The sequence below is a fragment of the Opisthorchis viverrini genome (assembly GCF_000715545.1).
Source record: "Opisthorchis viverrini unplaced genomic scaffold opera_v5_10, whole genome shotgun sequence".
NCBI classification, from domain to species: domain Eukaryota; kingdom Metazoa; phylum Platyhelminthes; class Trematoda; order Opisthorchiida; family Opisthorchiidae; genus Opisthorchis; species Opisthorchis viverrini.
Genome location: NW_008751666.1, coordinates 2,094,601 through 2,116,977, shown reverse-complemented (window position 1 = coordinate 2,116,977; position 22,377 = coordinate 2,094,601). Strand labels below are relative to the sequence as shown.

Below are 22,377 nucleotides of genomic sequence, written 5' to 3'. Positions count from 1 at the left end.
ACAAATCACAGTTTATTCTTACCGCATTGCACGTGTACGCAATCGGTTGATCCTCACCCGTGATCTGAACACAATCACTCATTCAAAACCGGCAAATGTGAGGAGCCATGGGAACTTTTCGAGTCACAATTGTGGATAAGGTCTCTTGTGCACCGACCGTGTGACGGCACTGATGTATCCCTTTCCGCATACCTGAATCTACCCAATCTGACAGTAAAGCCGCAGCAAAACTTTCATCTTTCGCACTTTATCAGCACCAGTGATTTTTTCGTTCGGTGCACCTGAACAACAATGCCGCACAGACCACTGTCTTACAGAAACACCGGGTAGTGAGATAACCGACCCAGAGGAGTCATGTCGAGCTATCGTAATTCAAGCGTCAGAACACGTGATGTAAGTTTCAGATTTATTGGTGTGCCTGGTTAGTTCCACCAGTATCTATTCCTAGTCTAGATTGATGTGCTGTCAAGAAGGAAAGGAAGTGTCATATAACAATGCACACACCCTCTTTTACAGACACCGGATCGATAATTCGCCAGGTTAACCGACAAAGAAAATGGAGCAAAGATTACACACAAGTTCACAGAGTTTATTTGGGTCAGTGTAAAATCTCTACAGAACAGATCAACTCGTAGTCAGTTAAAGGGGACTTTGGAAAGGCATGGATAGCACGGAAAGGTGGTCGTTTTCAATTTGAAATATCACGCGCTAATTCGACACCCAAAACACTTAAGTGCTGAGTATATAAATAAGAGAATAAATTTCTGTGGCAACGTTCTCTCAGAAACAAGTTTTTTGCAATTGGATTTCTAGTAAAGTGCTATAAATGGGGAGTGATGAGGGGTAAAATGATGAATCAACAAAGTATTATTCCTGACGTAATGTGCTGGAAACTATTCTACAGATCACGGCCAGCCTCGCCCTTCTTGAGGCTCATAATGTAGACGCAGTCCCAGAGTTTCTGTCAAACATATGCTCTACTTCAACCCATCCTGGACAGATTTCAACAAATATACTCAGTTGATAAGCGCTTTGGTTTTGAAGGGAGACACTCTGGAACCCAGCTGACTCTCATTTATTATATGTACATATGATTTCATTACCTTGTGTTTGACCTGTACAAGCAAGCTGTGTAACTGTTTGACAAGTACGCTCTAATTAAAATGGTTACTAACGATGAATGTTAGGAATGGATTTCTTCCTCCCAGTAGGGACAAAAATTGGATTTTAGCAAGACGAGCAATCTGGTTCCGTGACCACGACCAACATATAACCTAGCGGGTTCAACCCATTAGACCCATGCGTGACCGGAATTCCCCACGTGCAACTGAAGAGATGAAAATTTCTCAGGACTTGAATACAAATTAACAAAGAGCAGATACACCGTGCAACCAGAACAATTCGAAACTTCGCTTAATGTGCCGGGTGCTTTACAGCTTTCCCTCTCTTTCAGCTTTCGGGGTAGTCGCAAAACGCTTCACAAATGAGGAAAAGCAACTGACAGACTCGGAAACATTTCGAAATACTTAAATTAAGGTGTTTGATCACCGTTTCATATCACAATTTGGCTGAAGTTTTTTTTAGAAATCGTAAGCTTTGGGCTTGGTTTACAATCTCTGAAAGTATCCTATAATAACTTAAATCAAAGATACTCAACTTTTGCACCATTATTTATGTGAGATCAGCTATATTTTTTCTAGTTAATCTCACAAAATGCGAATTTTAGGCCACGCGTGCCAGCGCCATATAAATAAAATCGTATTCCGGAGGTTTCCTTCCAGTGTTCTAAAACACATTGTCACACAAAAGAAATGATAACAGAAAAAATTGCACTAATTGCTACACTGCTTTTGGTATAGTAATTTTCACAGGTAGATTAAAATAGATGTTTTGGCGACTGTTGTTTCCGCGGTGGACTGTGGAGTGCTTTCCACTGAGAAAAGATCGTAAAGCTTCTCCATAGTTCGCGTGTAACTCACTCCGCTGCGTCAGCACTAGTTTTTGCTTGATCTCTGACAAAGTTTCTATATAGCCTTGCGCTTCAAAATTCGTAATTCCTGAAAAAAAGCGATTAAACCAGTCATCGTCTAACCCTGATTTTGACCTTTTTAAGCAAAATACGCGTCACGAACCTTTACCTGAGAAGATAAAACAATAAGAACTTGTGTGCAGGACTAACAATTTTAATCTTCGGTGATCGGAATAGTAATTCCAGAATGAATCTTCGCACTGGAACAAAGACATCGGTAATTTTCAATCAGACAGTTATCAAGGATAGTTGATCGTTTGGTACAAAGATTGCGGATTCATTGGGTAACCGTCATGTGCTTGTCAAACCTGAATAATACCACTACCGTACAAGGAACCTATCTCTTTTATTCTGGCAAATTGTGTGGCATCATGTGATGGCACATGACGATTTTTTTTTAGGTTAGGCTATACGGCTGACAAAATGACTGGTTTTCGTCGAGCAAGTTAAGGAACTTTCAGTTGGCGCATTTCTCTCAAGTGGCGCTGCAAAAGCCAATAAGACGTGTTCGTTTGTTGTAACAACGGCAACAGTTCTAAGAGGAGACTGGTTGATGAAAACGGTTTCAAATAGTGTAATGAATATTTGTGGGGATTCGGTAATGTTCAATGAAGGTTTTGTCCTCTTAGGGAAGCAAGCCAATGCACTAAAGCCGACAAGCAATGCACAACTGTCAAATCCATTTTCGGAATTACCAGTAGCCCATATCTCCGTTTCGTCCTCGTAAACTACCGGCCAGTGATAGCCAGTCATACTGTTAATCACTGCTCGTGACCGAATGGTTGAGTGATCAGACAGTTAGCTCTGGGATCGCGGGCTCGAAACTCTGAATTTCATGTAATGTGCACTGATAATGATGAAGGATGAAGCATCTGCAGATTGTTTCTCGTTTACTCAGCATGGACCGACTTCATCTACAGGGTGAAGTTTTAGTACGCTTAGTTTTTAGGCCAGTCCTACTTTATTTGAACTATATTTACAAATCGCATGCATGTGAGATACAAGGCTATTCATAAACCATTAGCGTTCGTTTTGTTAGACCTCAAAATGAACCCTTCTTCCTGGAGCATTGCTACCGTACTGAGGTTTGCATTCCCGTTTGGTTTGGCATCTTATGGACAACTACTTACTGAGTATTGTTTGCCACTCATATTTTCTCTATAAATGTATTCCCGCGTCACTTTTGGCACCTTTATAAATATGGAAGCACTGCAGCTTCACGTTCATGGCAAATCCATATGCTGAAGATTAATTGTTAGGAAATTCCGAACGGGCCTTCGACTTGAATCAGCTGGTGAATGGGCGTTCCGACACCCTAATTGGCGAATGTGTGCCTCAAGATGCACATACTGAGCTCCAGAATCATAACAAACCTACGGGAACACAAGTTTTGCGAATGGCAAACCTATGAGATCAAAGAACAAAGTCCTTAGTTGTATACCAATTCATGTGATTAATGGTGGTATGAAAATCCTGCAGCCATAATACCTTGGGGACGAATTCTATTCCTTATTAATTTACTGCATACTGCTTGCATTAATGTAAATATTCGACTGCTATAGGAATTCCAGCAGTTCCACATTTGATAGCATTATTGTACCTTCATAGTTACCCATCCTGGTCTGGCTGGTTTGTATATCCCTAGAAGTACAGTTTAGCTAAAACAACATCATCAAGGGAGTCCGGGTGATCAGTATAACTATAAACTAGTACCTCACCACCGTTGCGGTTGATGGGTGCGGTGTTCGGGGACACTTGCTAAGCGATGCAATTGGTGATGTACCTCGTGGTGAATGCTCTGTTCTGAGGTACGTAGCATTTATAGGACATACGGATGAAGATCATGTTTTGAAGCCGTTGGAAACAAACCTATCTCTAGTTGGAGTTGCTGGGTATGACCTTGACCCCAGAGTTAAAAAAAACGGTACAAGCTGTTGTCACTCGTCCCCACGAGAGAAAATAGCCAGCGCCCTGATGACAAGTTGAGCCATTCGGATTCTGGAATTGAAACCGTAATGAAACGGTAGACGATAGGGTTTGCATCACTCCAAGAAGCGCACTGGAGGACGATTTTATGAACTGTTTCCAACAACAGATTTGTACTTTAACATTGCGAATTGATTCTAAAGCCGTCAAGGAAACCTCAGCATACCTAGATGTGTGTAGACTGATGGGTGCCTCAAACTTGTCTAAACCGCTCAGAATCCGTTTATTCAGTAGTACTTAAACCATATACATGGGGTGACATATCAGAAGTGATCCTTAGCTAGTCCCTACCACAATACTAGTAAAGGCAACCTCCGTTTCAAAGTTTCTCAAGACGATTAGTATGTAAGTGTGAGCGGATGCCCACTCATTGGATTAAATTTCCGTAAACTGTGGGACTTCTGTCCATCGTCTTAAAGTTTAATAGTATTGAGGAAAGTGAGAAATTTAATTTAAGCTTTCATCGCATCAGTTTAGCAAACCTGTGGTGAAAGGAGGGCAAGCACTTTGAAACAGTTTCATTTCTTCTAGGAATGAGCAAATTGGACATCTCAAGAATATCTAAGAAGAATCGAATTTCGTTGCGTTCAGGTTAGGTCTTGAACATAATGTCATTCGGCCACTAGTCACTCGTTAGGCGCATGATTGAGTTCTACTTCAGCAAGCTATGGCCTCACTTATCATTACGGTCAAGGGTGTATTTGTCAGCTGCTAACAAAACTTGCAACGCTCGAACCTTCCTAGAGATTCTCGGAAATCTGATGATTGCAAACAAGGACTTAGCATGGATACGGTGCTTCTCGGATGTTCAACATTCAGGACTCAGATGGATGTTGGAATACACCAGCTACTACTTACAAATTGTAGGCAATATCCTCAGTAGTTGGAAAGTCCAGGATTTTACACCGACCTATCTGAGAACCGGCCGGCATATGACTACGTAAAGTGAAGGACGTGAGTAGATTTCTATTGGTGCCCAAGTCAAGTGATGTGTAAATTAGTTACATCCCGGAACGGTCAATCATGGCTGGATAGTATGGCACTCAGCTAATGGCCGGTCGTTGCTTCTGCCTACCTAGAGGCTCGTGAGATTGACACATCTAATGACTATCAACAATGATTGGTCTTTTCTGCAGTCCTCCCTGTAGAAAACACCCCGCGGGAAGAGTGGTGCTATGCCCATTGCCCAGATTTTTGTTGCTTTCTTTGTGTGTGATGCAAGTGAAGACATTTAGAACCTTTCCTTATCTAAGGTTGAACAGTGGTTGAACAGTGTTTATAACAAGGAAACATTTTGAAATAAAGCGTCATTAACAATGACATCATGAAAGCGGCGAACTCGATTTCCCATAAGCTCCAGTGTTGATATTTTTCTGATACATACAAACAAACCACACGGAATGTCAGTAAGACAGACTCACTTGCCTCGTAGATAATGAAATTTAAGTGCTGCGAAACTTGTAACCTCGAGAAGGATATGAGTGACGCTCAACCAACAAACTTAATGGACTTAATGGATATGGGTGAGTTTCCTCGTTCGGTTCGTTATGCAGCAACAGGAAATAGGTTTCCATTTCACCCTAGCCAAATGCGAAACGCATGTATGACGTGAGTTCAAAAAGCACTTGATTACAACATAATCTTCGCTTCTGTTATGTTAAGCAGGCGTAACAGGTGACGAACAGGTTTTTTCACACACCGGCCTATGTGAAAATGTGCGTCAGCTTGTACAACGTGATATGATTATCTCCATTCTGAGTAACCTGCTTTTAAATATTGTACACTTTTGAGTTGTAATTTTGCTTATCTAAGCCCGATTGCACACAAAATTGCAGTAAAATAGACTACTTTCGCAAACTTTTAGAGCAAAGTTCTGTTAGGAATTTCAGTCTATGTATACGTATATGCCGTGGTTTCTACTGAGGAAACGCCAACTTGACAAAATCAGCAGTATAGATTTATAGCGGTCCAAAACTAGAGGCATCATTATATATTCAATTCGGATAAGTCTATGCTGTACGAATACGGGCGAACTTTCTTCCCTGTACCTGTCTGATGCAAGCACTCTGTGTCGATGGGCTCTTCCGCCATGGCCAAATTTTATTGTTAACATTCTTTTTCTCTTCAGTTTTTTTGGATTTCTTCTTGGCAGCCTGCGCCACGTGAGATATTTCCCCGTCACTTCTGAACTGGCGCTTGCTATGTCTCAAGTTTTTTTCCGATTTGGAAAAAATCCCCGACATACCGCACGTTTTATAGAATCCCTTGCTTCAGCACTCTATCAGATTTTGTTAGCCAGCTGAGTGTATTTCCCAAACTTTGTAATTTCTTTCTTTCAGTGTTCGTTTACATTCTATTCAGTGGGTAAAACCAGCGTAAGTTGTAAACAATGTCTGTACATATTAGATATAAACTCACAAGAACGCATTTGTCACTACTTCGCAAGGCTTAAATAAGCCTAGTATCCTATGCAGATTACGCTTTGAATACATAATGAGATATATTATTTGGGGAGAAGTTTTAATTTATGATAGATGGGACACACCAATTCCACCTCTGAACTAGCTGAATGTTGAATTGTAGTGAAGTATATCCTAAAACATTTTCCCGTTTCCCCGGTCTGGAATTTTACGCAGGTTTGAGAAAGGAACGTGTAATTTTGGTATGAGGAACCGTTAAAGATTCTGGAAAGATACCCAAGGAAGTATAAATTGAAATGAACTGCTACCTGTGCTGGACACAAAAAACGATTACTTACAGGATCACCATTCGTCCATGCCCAGAAAGGAGGTCTAATCTGTCTGCTCGTGACTTTAAAGCGAAGTCACTAATGTAGATGGAATTTCGAAAAACTGGATTAACGGCAAGGATGATTACGGCACAGAGTTTAACTGTCTCGTGTTCTAAAGGGGTTCAAAGGGCAATTTTGTGCACATAGACATGGCGAATCAGTTTACATTTGTTTAACTGACTTAATGTTTATTATTCACGTCGAAATTTCTGTCCCAAGGACGACTGTCCCAAAGTAAACAGAAAGTTCATCCCATTGAATGAGTTGCCTTCTGGAAAGGCTCCATACTGGTTTGTGGTTGACGGGGAACACCGCTGTAAAATTTTGCTTATTGTGAACGCCCCATTGGTGGACAAGTTTTTAGAGTTATTGTATCATAGAGATGGAAATGACCAACTTGATCTATGTAAGGTTATTTTCTGGTAGAGGACAAACTGAACAATATTAGGTGGTGACCATAATAGTCCACGGATCCATGCTAAGCCAAAAGTTACTCCTGAGAGACAACAGTGGCCACCAGTTGCGATTTTGCGTTCTTGGCTTGAGAGAGGCCAGTCGTTTGTTAAATCTGATCGGATATACAGGGACGAGGTTCCTTGACATTCACTTGGAGTTTTAGGTTTAAAAGTACGTTCAGTTTACTAGCAAAGTTAGCAAAGAACCCTAACATGCCAAATCCTACGTCATGAGATGGTTTCATTCATCCTGTAGCCAGTAAAAACTATCAGTATTGTTCATGTTTTATGAATTTTAAAACTTGTGACTGTATACTACTTGATTTCATCTTAAATGATTACAGGCCAGCTGAACAATGGGTAGCCTGAAATAGGATCTTGTTCTATCAAAGGATGTCATATCCAGTTGGGTTGAATGTACGAACACTGACAGTCGTCTGAGTTTCATTCGTTGACACTCTTAACTGTGCCATTGGAATTTCGCGAACTGGCGTGCACATAGAAGCGAGAAACCTTAAAAAAAACCTTTCCGATGTTTTAGGGGCACATCGCGCTAAATGTCTGAAGTGAGTGAAAACTGTTCCGACCACGCTTCGAGCCCGAATTTCTATCTGGAGCACGAACGGATTAACTAAAGTGCATTCAAGTGTTTATATTACCTCATCTCTAACTAAATAAAGTGCCCCAGCAGGATTCAAGCGCCCTGGGGCTTGCCGACCTGGAAGACCTGACAGTCGGGCCAATCGATCGACAGAATCAGGACGCTTACGTGTTCGTCACTCAAGCAGTCGGGCAAGCCAATCACGTCGCTCAAACGTTAACGCGTCCGACTCGCCACACGTGATAAATCAGATGCATTCAGCTGCGCTGGTACAGTGATGGAAGCACGTTCGCCTCAGATGTCCGGAGTTCAAACCCTGGATATTCATTGCTGATTAGCTCTAATAAGAGCAAAACTTGAGTCCAGCGCTTCCCTCATTTGGTATGCAACCTCGAGAATAATTGCTCCAGGAAAGGAAGAGGACTGTTCAAATAAAGATGGACGTGAATTTCACATGCAATCACCTAGTACCAAATAAAGGCATAAGGCTAGTGCAAGCGGCCCAGACTTCGTATAACATTACTGAAAAGGGTGTTGAAAATTTTCCGATAGCCCACGACCATTTTCGCACTTTTAGTCCTCAACTAGTGGGCGCACTCGTCAAGTTTCCGTCGCACTCATGTTCACTTCAAACCCAAACTGTATGAAATTTGCAAGCTACACCCAGTTACACATCAATTTAGATCCGAGAATGTCATACACGACATATTACGCCGAAATTAATCTGGGTCTCCACTTAAAACGGAAATGTTGTCGAGTGTTTTTCTCGAGTATCCCTATACTATTTACAAAAAGAATCTCCCCAAAGACAAAATTTTTAAAATGTGATGACCGAACTAAATCTGTACGTAAAAGAAACTACTCAATGTTTGCTGAAAACCCTCCGACAGCCCAAGACTGGTTTCGCCCTTCTTGGGGCTCACCAGGTGGGCGCAGTCCTCGAGTTTCCGTTAGTCTTATGTTCCACGTGAACCCAAATTGGACTCTTTTCGAGAAATACACTCATCTGTGCGTAGGTCAGTAAGTTGTATAAATTTTGAGGGGCATCCCAGTACAGGATATCTGTCTCAGAAGTGGATGGAGTAGAAAATCCAGGGCTACCGCTACCAGTGATGCGGAACACCTATCCACGTCAACAAATCTAAGCAGTATACTACATTTCTCTTTAGCTTGGGAACTTCGAGTGAATCTGTCCTACCTTAACATTGTTTGATTAAGGAATTCACACTACTATAGTTTGATTTTGTTATTTTTTGTTCTCCCTCTAGTTTGTCATTTCCCGCCCTAGGCTTTACTTGCTGAGATATCAGACCCTCTCATTTTCGGAAAACATTTCAAAAGACCGAAGGGCTTCTGGATCTAGACACTCTTGGTGACATATCTAAAGGCCATCGTTATCCGTCTGATTCCACAATCTGTGATACACAAAAGTAAACATTCTTACATCTAAGTTTCTGTATTCTAGTAATAGAAAAGAGCACATGGAAGGGCAACCTTCACTGTAAATACTGATACCTTGTTAGGAAGATCCCACGATAAAATGAGCTGACGTAATGTCAATAAAATAGAAGGTGTAATTCCTTATTGAAAATCAGGAAGACTCCATCTGAATAGCATTTACAATTGAAATATGTTGATGCGATTGAGAGCTCCGCAATCCTTACCGCTCTGTCTTTGAAATAAAATTATTGGAAGGACAAAATAGGATCGAATTTTCTGTTAACAGTCGCATAAACGTTGCTCACACCTAAAGGATAAAGGTCGCTGCATCACTAGACATCTTAGTCCAACGTTTATTACCTAAGTCGTTTCAAACAAAGGAAATGGGTCCCGTTGTTGTCTTTTAAAAATGCCTCCATACTACTTCTGGAAGCTATTGTTTTGGGGAAGGGTGAGAGGAACTGTTTGCGTTGGCAACTGTTTGCGGTTGACTGCCTATCTGTCGAGTATCGTCAGAATTATTTTGGAATTATGCCCTGAAGAGCTTTGTTTGAACAACAATTGGCACCCCCCAGTGGAAATTAATTTGGAAAATCTGCTGGCGGTCATTTTATCTTTTTGATAATATCAGGTAGACCAGCACAGACGATACTGAAAATTTCCTCCGTATTCAACCTGAACCTGCGTATGCATGAGGCTATGATAGTTTCCACTCAGGAGGACTCACACTGCCAAACGTATTTCTTTTAATTTATGCTTAGTTCAATATACGTGACGCGTGAAATTTGGTCTCCCAGCATATAGGCAAGTGTGAGACTTAGTTCACTTGTACGATGCGTATACACTGTATGTCGCCCTACATACTCCTGGTTGCCGAATGGATAACCTTAAAGAACTTTTCAAACGTTCACTACGACTAACGCCTGTAACAGCGGTGGGCTGATCTAAAGTGTTTGACTGGTTTTAGCATAAACTCGACACAGCGCTTTTTTGATGGCTTTGACTGAGAGTGGACAGGAAAAAAATCGCTTTGACACTGGACAAATGGTGTGATCTTTTTATACTCACTATGGTATCACGTCTAACCGAAACTCCCAAAAACCGCACAACTGATGGTGACAAGGATAAGAATTTAGACGCATTCTGAGATTGGAAACTCCATCACTAACGAGTTAAGTAATCACCGCATTGCAAATTGAAATATGCTTCAAATATGAGGAGTGAATCGTGACCATGTATCGGCAAAGGTTTCTTGAACCGCGTTTCCCACTGATCCCACTACATTAAATGTTTACACACTTAGTCACGTGTGATGGAGAATTTTGTACATGTTCAGTTTGGTTCAACCACAAAGCAACTATACGTCAGTGAAATTGTTTCTGGTTTGATTCGCCGCTTAATCAAATCGGTTCCAGAAAAGTAGATTCACTCCTCGGAATTTTGAAATTGTCATTACCCTAACGAAATTTTTCGAACAGCTGTACTAGATCCTGAATAACACCCGCTCTTTCTACAAGTTTGTCACACCTAATGGCAGTGCTGGACTACCATCCTGGAGGTGTGAATTAGTTATATGTTTACTGGAACCAACCAAACTTATGAATGACGGACAGCTTCGGGCACTTCCGAAGGTGCATTCTTTCACACTTTTGTGTAAACTGTTCACTCTAGTCGATACATGGAGCAGATAACTATCAAGCAGGTGACAAGATGTGGGTATTGGCAGCGCAGATCTGGCATGAAGGTAACACCGCCAATAAGGGGAATGCAGGTGGAGGAGGATGCACTGGCGCATCATGTTTGTGCATGTGTTCGCGTGGTCCGATGTGCTTAGCGTTCGTTTATTTGACTGGGCTAGTTGCTGTGTATACAAATCGGGGTAGAGTAGGGGAAATTCTTGGTGTTCGTCATCTCCTTATGGGTTTGGTTGATCGAATGTACATTAGAGTGCAAATCTGGCCGCATGGTTGGTCGGTGTTGCCAGCAATAGCCACCAGTACCTTATAATTCTGTGCATGTGAGTGGCCGGGTGTTTGACTGCCCGGTTCGACTGACTTCTGCTTCTATCATCCGAAAGGGGTATATTTTTCGTAAAACCGAGAAAACGGATACCGCCCGCTGAGTGAATTTTTCGCAGAACTGCAAGGACTTCTGCTGTTGCTCGGAATTTGTGAGAGGGCGCCAGGCCAGGCAATAGCGACGGGGCACTTTCCATACGGTTTTCCTTCATTTGGACATTCGAAAAACAATAGTGGATTTGTGACATCAAACATGTGGGACATGCTTTCTTGTACCTCGTCCAACTAAACAGTCTGGAATATTCCCCATCTGTCAGAGTGGCCTGAAAACCCCAAAGGGTGAGATGAATGTTGAGTGCATAAATGATGGAAATCTCAATTTATTCACCATAATAATACCTCCACTTTAAAATAGAGTGACAGTTTTCGGTCAGAGTACTAGTATTGGCATCGTCTGCATCCAGTGTTGCCTTCTGACTGTTGACAAGCAGTGTGGCAGTTATCCCCGACTGTGTTACCTTCTAAGGAAAAAAATTCAAAGATAAATAACTTCACACCTAGTGGACATCACGTGCCCTTTGACATATTGAAAACTTTCGTAAATTTTTATCCTAGTAGAGCGACAAAACGCTATTAATACTCAATAAGGTTACAATAGAATGTGAGGCCTACTTTTTTATCCTGATTACTGTGGGTGACTGAACCCTGGTTCGCTTCCTTCAGCTGAATTGTAGCGTATTTAAAACTGACCATGGAAGTAGGCTTGAAACCTGAAAATGCTAATGTTAATGGAAGCGAGACCGTGACAGACTTTATTTACCTTCAGAATTTATAGTAAAAACATTGTTCAATAGGAGCGTTGCTGAGTCGACTTATTCCGACGCATGTTTGATTTTATTGTTGTTTACCTTTTAACAGTCATTATATAGGTGAACTAGTATGCAAAATGATACTGACGTTTGCCCAAATATAACCCGAAGATAATATGCTCTCTACTTTCGGATCTGAAGCCAGAGGGACCAGCTTTATATCTTCAAGTGATCAGTCAATCTCCTCACACTTTAAGTTGAAGAACGGATGTAATCCAAAAAGATGAGACGGCTAACCGTCGCGAAGACTCACTTGTAGGTGTCCAATCTGTGGAGTGGCCATCGCATCACGTGAGATCTAGTTAAAGATCACCTGCCTACAGAATGCTTTTGTTCATGCTGTAAACTCAACTACATTTTTTGTGAATTTGTCTTGAACAGTCTACTCCACTGCGAACAAAATCCTCGTATTTTAGTCCTCATTGGTTGATTTTAATGCCACTTTTATGTTATTGCGTTTATTTTTGCAAACGCATCACTTCTGGTTTTTCTAGTTATGTAGTTGAATATTCATATTCTCCCTATAAAAGTGTACTTAGGCTTGTGTTTTGGTGAGATCGAGGACCACTAGCTGCTGTACAAATCAGTTATCAGGAATAACTTCAAGTTCGATCAGTGAACGGAACGCGGTGGGTTTTTAAAAATGCGCAGTCTGGTATGTGTTCAATCGGTGTACTCTTAGTACACTATAGGGCAGTAATCACAATGTCTCAGTGCTGACAACACACTATCATCCTTCAGGAACGGTTGGTATGTACTTGTTGGCTGCAGACAAACATAGTATTCTACCGGATAGCAACACCCCAGAAAAGCATCCTCTTATGGTGCATCCAAATATGAATACTCATAGCATAACCTCGACGGACGTACACAGAAAACGCAATAGTCCAACTAGGGTTTCTGTGTATTTCCATACTGTTGCAGCGTGCATTCCCGATATGAGTCACGTTTACCTACCCGAATAGTATGTTATAATTCTTGTACATTCTGAAGCTTCATTGTGATCAGCGTCCACAGCCTTTGCTTCAACTTGCTCTATAACTTCGTTTGTCTAGGTCAGAAATTCTCAGTTGAAAGGAGGCTGCATACACAACTGAGTTTGATACTAGCGTAGGCTGGATTGAGTCTTCAACCACAAAACTGCGTAACGCATACTGTGTTACCAGGACAAATTGCTAGTTGCTTTTATTTGGTTGTAACAATGGAATGACAATGAATGTGGAAGTAAAGTCGATCATTATCGAAGGAAAATGTGTGCTCAGGTTAACAGGGACTGAACTTGTCGTTTGGAACTCAAAATACACATTCTCTCATAATCTCAGGAGATTTTTTCTGTTATCCACTATCTGGTAGAAGTCCACCTTCAAAGGTCACTTGCAGGAATGAAGCGCCTGACAATACTGTGCGCATTCTCCTCTCCTACAAGAGGAACCTTCAGCATCTAGCTACCTTTCATTACTGACCTTTTCATCATTTTGCCAGTCATTTTGTCTAAAAGACCAATGGTGTCTCCACATAAAAGGGTTTGTAGTTGAGTTCAAGTATACAGTCTTATGATAAATAAATATCCCTGTTATTTTTTCCTGTACTGATGAGATAACGAACCTCACGTAGTTCACACATTTAATATCACACATGTCTATAACCGCACTACAAACTTGGCTTTAAAGGTGGTTGATCTGGTTTAATAAATAAATTTTTGTAGTTTTCTTCCAGAAAGTGACGAAAGTCTCAAGTTCAATGTTGCTCTTCTTTAACACCTGCGACTCTACAATGAGGGCATATATAGTGCCAACTGGTGTGGTGTGGTTTTCTGTTGGAGTAATGCCGTAACACCTCACTTACTAGTATGGTCAACGGAAATTTGATGTACAGTTGATAAATATGAGATAACCAAAGGGTAAGGGAAGAAATATTCTCTGAAAACCCCTCCTCTATCCCGTGAATTGCATTTGCTGTTCTGTAACTGCTCCCTTAATGGTAGACATTTATTTGTCGTTAGAAGCTGACTGTCGAGAGCGCACAGGTCCCCATAATAGGATAACTCATGTGTGGGTTTTGTTTTCACTATTTTTTTGCTAGAAAAGGGTTTTTGAGTTTAGTGTCATTATTCTGTCTATCCACAAGGTGACAAAATTCGTGGGTCCAAATTCTTCACACACCTGCAGACTATTCGTCGGTCAGAATCACCGTGTTCACACATTAAGTGCCTGGGGAAAAGACTGGAGTGTTTTTGCTGAAATCACATGAATAAACAAGGTCTGGGCGACAATAAAGCGGCTCAAATAAGGTCAACATATTGCTAATTTTTCTGAAAGTAAACACTTCAACTGAAGATACTACTTCCGGATTTTGGCAGCATTCCTCATGGATAGCAATTCAATAAACTTCTGGTACAGGGTACGTTCAGCGTGTTCAGATACATCCCTATGCGTCATGTAGCCATATTTCATTGACATGACTAAGTAGAAATGACCTGACTTGGAGTGAAACACACATCGTAACATCGGTCAGACCGTTCTTCTTCAGGTCTGAACCCAACTTTTCTGTGAAAACCTGTTAGAGCTTAAGCAACAGATGGAAACAGTAAGCTTAACCTTACCACAACCCCTGAAGACGCAGGATATATGGGCATTTTATTCGATACCAGTGCTTACTACGTGATTTATGACGCAACGTACTCGTGTGGGCCTACAATCAGCGCCGGTCACTTCACACAGGCCTCTATTGATTAGTCAAATATCGAGTTTGTCTCCAAGCCAGGATATGTTTTCGAGTGTTTCACCACTGGAATGTGTTACACAAAAGAGGATCGATCAGAGGTAGGAAAATGAATTACCGGCATACTACTGTTTTGGACCGCCTGTTGTGTTTTGTACTTCGAAAACTTCGGATTTTGCACACGAACAACAGTATGAGAGTACTACAGCGGAATACAAGACTAAGTGAACAAAAAATGACTTCCAAGAGGTGATTTTAGAACCACATTTCGAAAGCTCTAATAATTTGATGCTTTTAGAAGTGATTACCGCCGTACTGCCATTCGTGATAAACTCAGTTAACAACTTAACCTTAAGTCTAAGTAGGAGTCTCTGATTACAGTGGCACTTCGTGAAATTTTGTAGACTACTGCAGTGAATTAATGGATCTGTAAAGTCACTATGGTGACTCCAAAACCGACCACATTTTAAACGCTTAGAAATGACCAAGAACGCTACATATTGTTGTTATATTGCTACACTTTCAGTTACTTTTGCCAGACGTTTGATTCCAGGACGCCTTTACGCAGCTTGATAATGTAGTTAAATGATAGGATAGGTGGAGAAATTTGAAGTGTGTGTATACTCAACGCACCGGTCGTAAAATGTGGAGACCACTGCCTCCAACTGGCTAAAATGTCTCCCCATAATATTAAACATAAAACAGTTTCGTCAATCGCGCTGAATTTACTTCACTCATGCTGCTAAGCTAACTGGCCAAAACTGAGGACCACTCAGTACTGAGTAACCGATAGAGGTTTTCCCTTCCATATTATGTCGAGTGACCTGATATCAATCTTGAAAGTAAGTGACACTTTCCAAAAGTACGCTTGAAAAGACTGACAGGGTGTATCGTCAGCATTCGTAGTACTCATGTATGACACACTTTGATTGAGATAAAACGGAGCTCATCGACTGAACCTCTGGGAGAAAGATTAGAGAATTGTGTGTATAATTCGGCGTGTTTACAGTGAATCGGAAAACTGTGTGGTATCAGTACGTGCGGCAAAATTTCAAGTACACAGGAACTAATTACTATGGCGTCGGATAAAGTGATGATAATGGCTATAAATATATATATATATATATAATATAAAAAGAATTACGACACATGCTCACTACTTCACCAAACCAGTTGCTTATGGTCCCGTGTTTCTACTTTGCGGTATGGTAATTAAAGAAATGGGACGCTTGCGCGTAGCTAAAATATTTGAGTGGAATTTGTTAGAATTCACACTTCATCAAATTTTCGAAGCTTGTAAAAAAGAGTTGAGAGAAACCATACCGGAAACACGTAAATAGTTGCGAGCAAGTAACAAGAAAATTCGTCCCACAGCAAACGATTGTGTGCTTCAAACGTACTAGGCACAACAGAAGTGCTGCACTTTGTCAGCCAGTTAGGGATCACATTTTATTTACCCTATATGAAATTCATAAAGAGCATAAACTCAGCTTTATAATCCTACAGAAATCATACGTTCGTTGATTTAATGAATCTTTCTCTTTTTCATTTTATTTTCACCATTTTTAGGTCATTTCCCGTCTTCAACACTTATCAGGGGGAAACTTTCACACACCCCGAAGACCAGCGACAAAATTATTTTGTTTCCTGAAACGCAGTGACAAGGAAAAGGTTCATGACGCGTAGGTGGTTCACACAATAGCACTAAAAGATATTTATAAACTAATGACAAGGTGCGATTGCTTCAAGTGTCCTAGCAAGCCTTGTCTGTTATATCGAAGACTTGGGTCTTGAAAATGCAGACATGAATCCCTAATGGGATACTTGAAGCCTTATGTTAACGCTGACCCTCACAGACTCGGTAGTTGGTTTATGAATGAAAACGTTTTAAAACTTTGTGTAACCAAATGCACTAATTGATACCAAGCCACTTGCAATCAGAGTGACCGAATGGATTGCATTCGTTTGAAAAATGTAAGAGCACAAGCTGAATGAAACTATACAGCATACATCAAAATCTTGAGTTAAAATTAAGATTTTGTACTTGAAAAGTTTTCCAACGTCAGAATCAATTCTAACACTGGTTTATTTTATACGTTTCAGCCATTTTTTCACCTAGACTCTGTTTTTCCATATCGTCAAAGTTTTCGAGCCCAATTTCACACATTTCCGACGCTTGTTACTCCGAGTAACATCCCAGACGACCAAAAGAAGCTAGCCGACATGATACTTACCTGCCTAACAGTGAAAAGATTGAAAATTAGAATGGGTAAGATTAAAAAAACAAGTACATGCAGTCTACAGAATGACTGGTGAAAATCCAAAAAAATTTTTTTGAACCAAACCAGTTGGCACGTACAATGGCGGTGCTCAGTATTCACACAATGGAATGGAATTTTAGAAAGTTTTGACGTGTCCCTGATGGCCTAAGGAAATCAAGCAATTGAGTTGAGAATACGATTCTATACTTTTAAGCCCCATTTAGGTATTTCGGGCTCTCAGCAATGCTGGGAAATTACCCCACAAGACTCTTCAGCAAGAGGCATGGTTGCATCAGTGAACAATGAAATGTGGTGAGCTGCAAAAGTATGAACGTAGATTAAGACGGTTTTCGGTTTGAGCACATATGCAACAAAATGCAATATTTTGGCGCAGAAAGTTATACTTCACTTGTAAAGGCTTCGCAGCAGTGAGCATTGTGCGGATAATGGGCAATTACAATGACCGGTTAGCATCGGAATGTCCTTAAAAACTGTAAATTATTCCCTCTTGGTCGACAACGCTCACAGTGAATTCTGACCCAGAGGCTGCGCTTGGAGAGGGCCTATAGAGGTTGATTAATAGAGATTGGATCAAGATGTGCTTGATTTCGGCTCAATACACGAGGAAAAAACAATAGTGCGTCCTCTCAGCAAGTTAGACATACCACACATTTTCTGCAGACTTACGGGAACCGAATAACATTGATTACTTTTTTCAACCGGAAAGATGACTACTAAAGTATATTCATACCTCCAGTAGAATGGGTGTAAATCTCGAGCTTAGCCAAATGTGCACAAGACAACCTTGACAAGCAGGCTTGTATGTCTATTCAAATATAATTTGGTTTTCACAAAGGCATGTGTTACTAGAAACGGTTGTTCTCCTAGAAGTTCCGCCCCCTTGTTAAAATTTGGGGGAACTCAGTTTTTGCAAAGAGCAAGCATAAACAGGTAAATTCTAAGGGACTACGTTCTAGTTATCACAATTTGCGCTAAATGTTTTTCAACCTGGGCTTCTTTGTAAACGAAATGCGGCCAAAGCGACGCCTTTTCGTAACGTATACCTTAAAGGAGGGACTACAAAGAGTAACCAAGTTCTGTTTTGAAGTCAAGGCTGGAGATTCAGATTACTGTCACAAAGCTTGTGCTCACCCAGCGGTATGTTTCCTCAGATTCGCGGTGTCCACTCGGTATCACCGATTTTTACGCGACAAACATTTTTTCAAGTTCAGAAAACTAATAATTTGCGTCTGTATTGGATTACGAATAAAGGCTACACTTTATTACAGTGACCGCGGATGAAGTTCCACCATTTGTATTTCATACATCTGTAGCTTTTTACCATCCATAGGAACTTGATATAAATTTCGTTACATCCGTAAAGCGCATATTGCGTATGCAAAGAATTTATTCTGGCGCAGATGGAAATGGTCGAAAATAGTTGCAGTTTGGAATACAGAATCTTCATTTCGTACTAATCTGGGAGCATATCGCTAATTTGCTGGTACAGTAAATATTGGCAATGTACTTACATCCATATTTTGGGTTATTCTGGAGGAAAATTTTCCCATAACAAATCAAGTAGTATTTGTAGTGCGAACTGTACACCACTGGCAATTTTCTTCGCTATTCTCTCGGTTTTGCTGTTGAATTTTGACGGATTGGGTTCACAAAATCTCAATGGTAGTGTCCTTTGATGTCTTCTAGGAATAGAGTGGATGCTAATTCTGTAATGGAAATCCACAATGTTATTTTTATATTATAGTAAACGAAACGTTTCATCACTTGGACCTGTAGTTTTCTGAAGAATTGGTTCTTTTTACCTTCAAACCCAGTCATATAACTTAGGACAAATTTTTGTTAGGGACAGTGGATCCGGTGACGTTTCCCCTCCCATTATTTTTTTTGCAAAAAAAATCAGACTACACTGTTCGATGTGTACCGATGGTGAAGGTTTATTTACTACCTGCCGAAACTGCTGTTGGGATTCACTTTTAGATTAATCTGGAGAATAAACGTAGATTATGCAAAATTTTGGTTCCATAATGTTGCAAACAGCCGCAGGCTGTAAATGTCACTTTTCGTTGTACGTTCATAATAAACACATATCCTACCTGCTAAACTAACAACTTTTCTCAGTTTTGCTCAAAAAAGGTTCTGCATAATCCCTTATAGCCTCCCATTAGTCGTAATTATTTCACACTTAGATTCAGTGTGAACACTCACAGAGTAAACAGCGTGTCATTTTGACACTTAATTACTTGAATAACGAAAGTAGCGTAACCCTTGACAAATGTAAACATTCTGTAACGCATCTAAATAACCTTTAGGTATATATTTGTAATGTACCACTCATAAGGTTGCTGAAAATCCATCGACAGCCCACGACCGGTTTCGCCCTTCCAGTTCGGGCTCATCAGGTAGGCGCAGTCCCCNGAAACATGAGGCGGTCTGGTGCATGCAGCACACTCACTTGTCTGAGAACATCATGAAGAAACGAGAGATTCAGCTGGGTTCTAGGTGAGTCTCTCTAGAGAACCAAATTATTTTGCAAATGAGTGAGTGTCTATTGGCTAATTTGGTGCAATTTGGTTTGAGGTAGAACATGTGGTTTAGGGAAAAAAGGGGGTTGCGCCTCCCTAATGAGGACGGAGAAAGGCGTAACCGGTTGTGGGCTGTGGATGGATTTTCACCAACCTTATGAGTAGTACATTACAATAGAATATATACATGTATCGCGATATTTGAAATCTGCTGGCGACTGATACATGAGGCGGCCTGGTGCATGCAGCACATTCACTTGCCTGAGAACATCATATGAAAACGAGAGATTCAGCTGGGTTCCAGGTGAGTCTCTCGAAAGAACTAAATTAGTTTGCAGATGAGTGTATATTCGCTAACCTTTAGGTAGTACAAAACGTCGAACTGCTGTAAAATATTGACGCTATGATGCTGCTTAAAACCCAAAAGGCTGTCAACAACAAGATGGCATAATCAAATTTCTACCCCACAAATCCAGAAACCTATCACGTTAACCGTAGTTTGTAACAGTGAACCTGGTACCGAAAACTGCCTAAACACATACATCAAATCTTAAAAACAAAATAGGGAATATCACAAGATCAACTAAATTCTGTCAACCTATGCCTGTTTTTTGCTTAGGCGGGAATGTTTTCTAGCAATCAGTGTTTTCGTTACCTGCCTGATGATCCACGTAGCCGAATTTGTTAATATATACATTCACAATAGATAACCGGAAGGGGAATTTCGACAATACTTCACTTTGAGCACCACAACAGATGCATCGGTTTTAATGATGGACTGGCGTATTGCAAGAATACAAGCCTAATACAATTTTACCTTTTGTGCCCCATTTCGAGTAACATGTATCTTGCTCTGAGCTCACTTCACTAATTGTCCAGAATACCGACTTACTCGACCGAATTCGGTCGGTTAATTCGAACAGCAGTTAGATGCTTTTCAGAGGACAAAGGTCATCGTGCAATATCATTTGCGAGAGGAACGTTTTTTTCATTCCACATTTGGTCACCGGGTGACCAAATAGCACATGAGATAGCTAGAACTATTCGGACAAACATTAGCAGCCCGGGCGTCCTTCATCGCTAACGAGATAACATTACACCATTGTTTGGCTTAGAATAGTGGCATATGGCTATTTATATATCTAGCACCAGTTGGACCTGAAGAACATCAGAATAGACTGAGCCGACTGGTACTGCGGTCATTTACAAAGAATGGCTGCAAACGAGTTAGTCGTTTCGCACTTGCTAAACCTTACTTGTGTCAGTCGCATGGTACTTCGTGGTGACTGTGCAGAGCCTACACAAGTTTGGGAAGGTCAGTGGAGAAAACTGAACTACGGTATCAAACTACAGTGGATTAAATCAGTTTGGGGTCGAATACACTCACTTACATGCTAATGTGGTTTTTACTGGAGACTCAGATGAAACCCGCCTGAATCTCCCGCTTATGGCATTCTTCGACTGGATGTGCCCCACAATGGCCGCCTTAAGTTTCAGATGGTACGATATTTGAGATGTCGCTGTATACTTCCACGAGCGACAGATTCAGCTAAGTTTCAGGTGAGTCTCTGTAGAAAGCCGAATTGGTAAGCAACTGAGTGTATATGTCGAATTTCGTGCGTTTTGGGTCCAAGTATGACAAGTTGACGGAAACTCAGTGACCGCGCCTACCTGATGAGTCCGAAGAGAATTGAAACTGGTCGTGGGCTGTCGAAGTGTTCCCAGCACAAGTTGACGAAACCCAAGTGACCCGCCTACCTGATGAGTCCGAAGAGAATTGAAACTGGTCGTGGGCTGTCGAAGTGTTCCCAGCAACCTTGTAAAGAGCTTTCTTTACTGTTAGTGTCACTTACTGATAGCTGTGGACACTTCAGAGATGAAGCAGTGAAGTCTTGTCTTCGGGAACAAATCAGCCTTGTTTGTCAAAGCTCTTGACTGGTGAGGCAGTATGATCCACCGCCCGTGTCACGCGTTTATTCAGTGAATCTGTGCTCACGCACAAATGAAGAGTGAATGATTATTCGTGGACTTGTGTGCGGCAACAAAGACGTATTCACTGCCAAAATTGACCCATAGGCATCGATCTGACCGTCTGATCTCTGGTCTTATACAGATTCACTAAGCTACAATGAAAACACAGGTATTCACTTCGCGCGTGCGTGACTAGTGTCCTCTCCTCAGGTGTTTTCGTGATCGTCTGCATTCTTTCTCAGGCAAATGAACGAAAAAGGCGTTTCGCCTATTAGAACTGATTGGAAGATGGCCAACCATGTATGCGCCGATTGAAAAGTCGTTTCAAATGAAATGGAACAAGATCTTGCTTGTTTGTTTTCTCTACTTTTAAAGTAGAAGGTTGCAATAGGTTAATATCAAGACTGCCGAATTCAGTTACTCTATTCACATGAGGTTGGTTTTTTCATGCGTACCCTAATAAAAAATTCTGAAGCACTCAGATCAGTTCTTTTAGTCGGAGAGACACAATTCGTGCTTTGATGATTGACTCGAGTCACTTTGGTAATCTGTTTCTATCTCTTATTAGAGTGTGTCGCGTCTGGGTAAACCTACGAGCAATATGTCCGACTGGTGGACAGAAATAGTCGATAGTTGTACAGTGTTTATTTTTGTAACTTCATTCTGAATTTTCACTACTCTCTTCCGTGTGG

At 41.0% G+C, this 22,377-nt stretch overlaps 2 protein-coding genes across 2 annotated transcripts in view; one reads left to right on the top strand and one right to left on the bottom strand.

The window, feature by feature from the left end:
• The window catches only part of T265_00975 (hypothetical protein), a gene marked incomplete at both ends in the record, with an annotated part of 70,838 nt that overhangs the window by 2,983 nt on the left and 45,478 nt on the right, over window positions 1-22,377 (bottom strand). Inside the window, 2 exons of the mRNA XM_009164890.1 lie at window positions 11,709-11,841; window positions 17,430-17,488. Of these exons, the coding sequence (XP_009163154.1) occupies window positions 11,709-11,841; window positions 17,430-17,488 (192 nt within the window). The remainder of the gene's footprint in view (window positions 1-11,708; window positions 11,842-17,429; window positions 17,489-22,377) is intronic.
• Window positions 37-22,377, top strand: part of T265_00976 (hypothetical protein) — a gene marked incomplete at both ends in the record, with an annotated part of 95,918 nt that continues 73,577 nt past the window's right edge. The window contains one exon of the mRNA XM_009164891.1: window positions 37-393. Within this exon, the coding sequence (XP_009163155.1) occupies window positions 355-393 (39 nt within the window). The remainder of the gene's footprint in view (window positions 394-22,377) is intronic.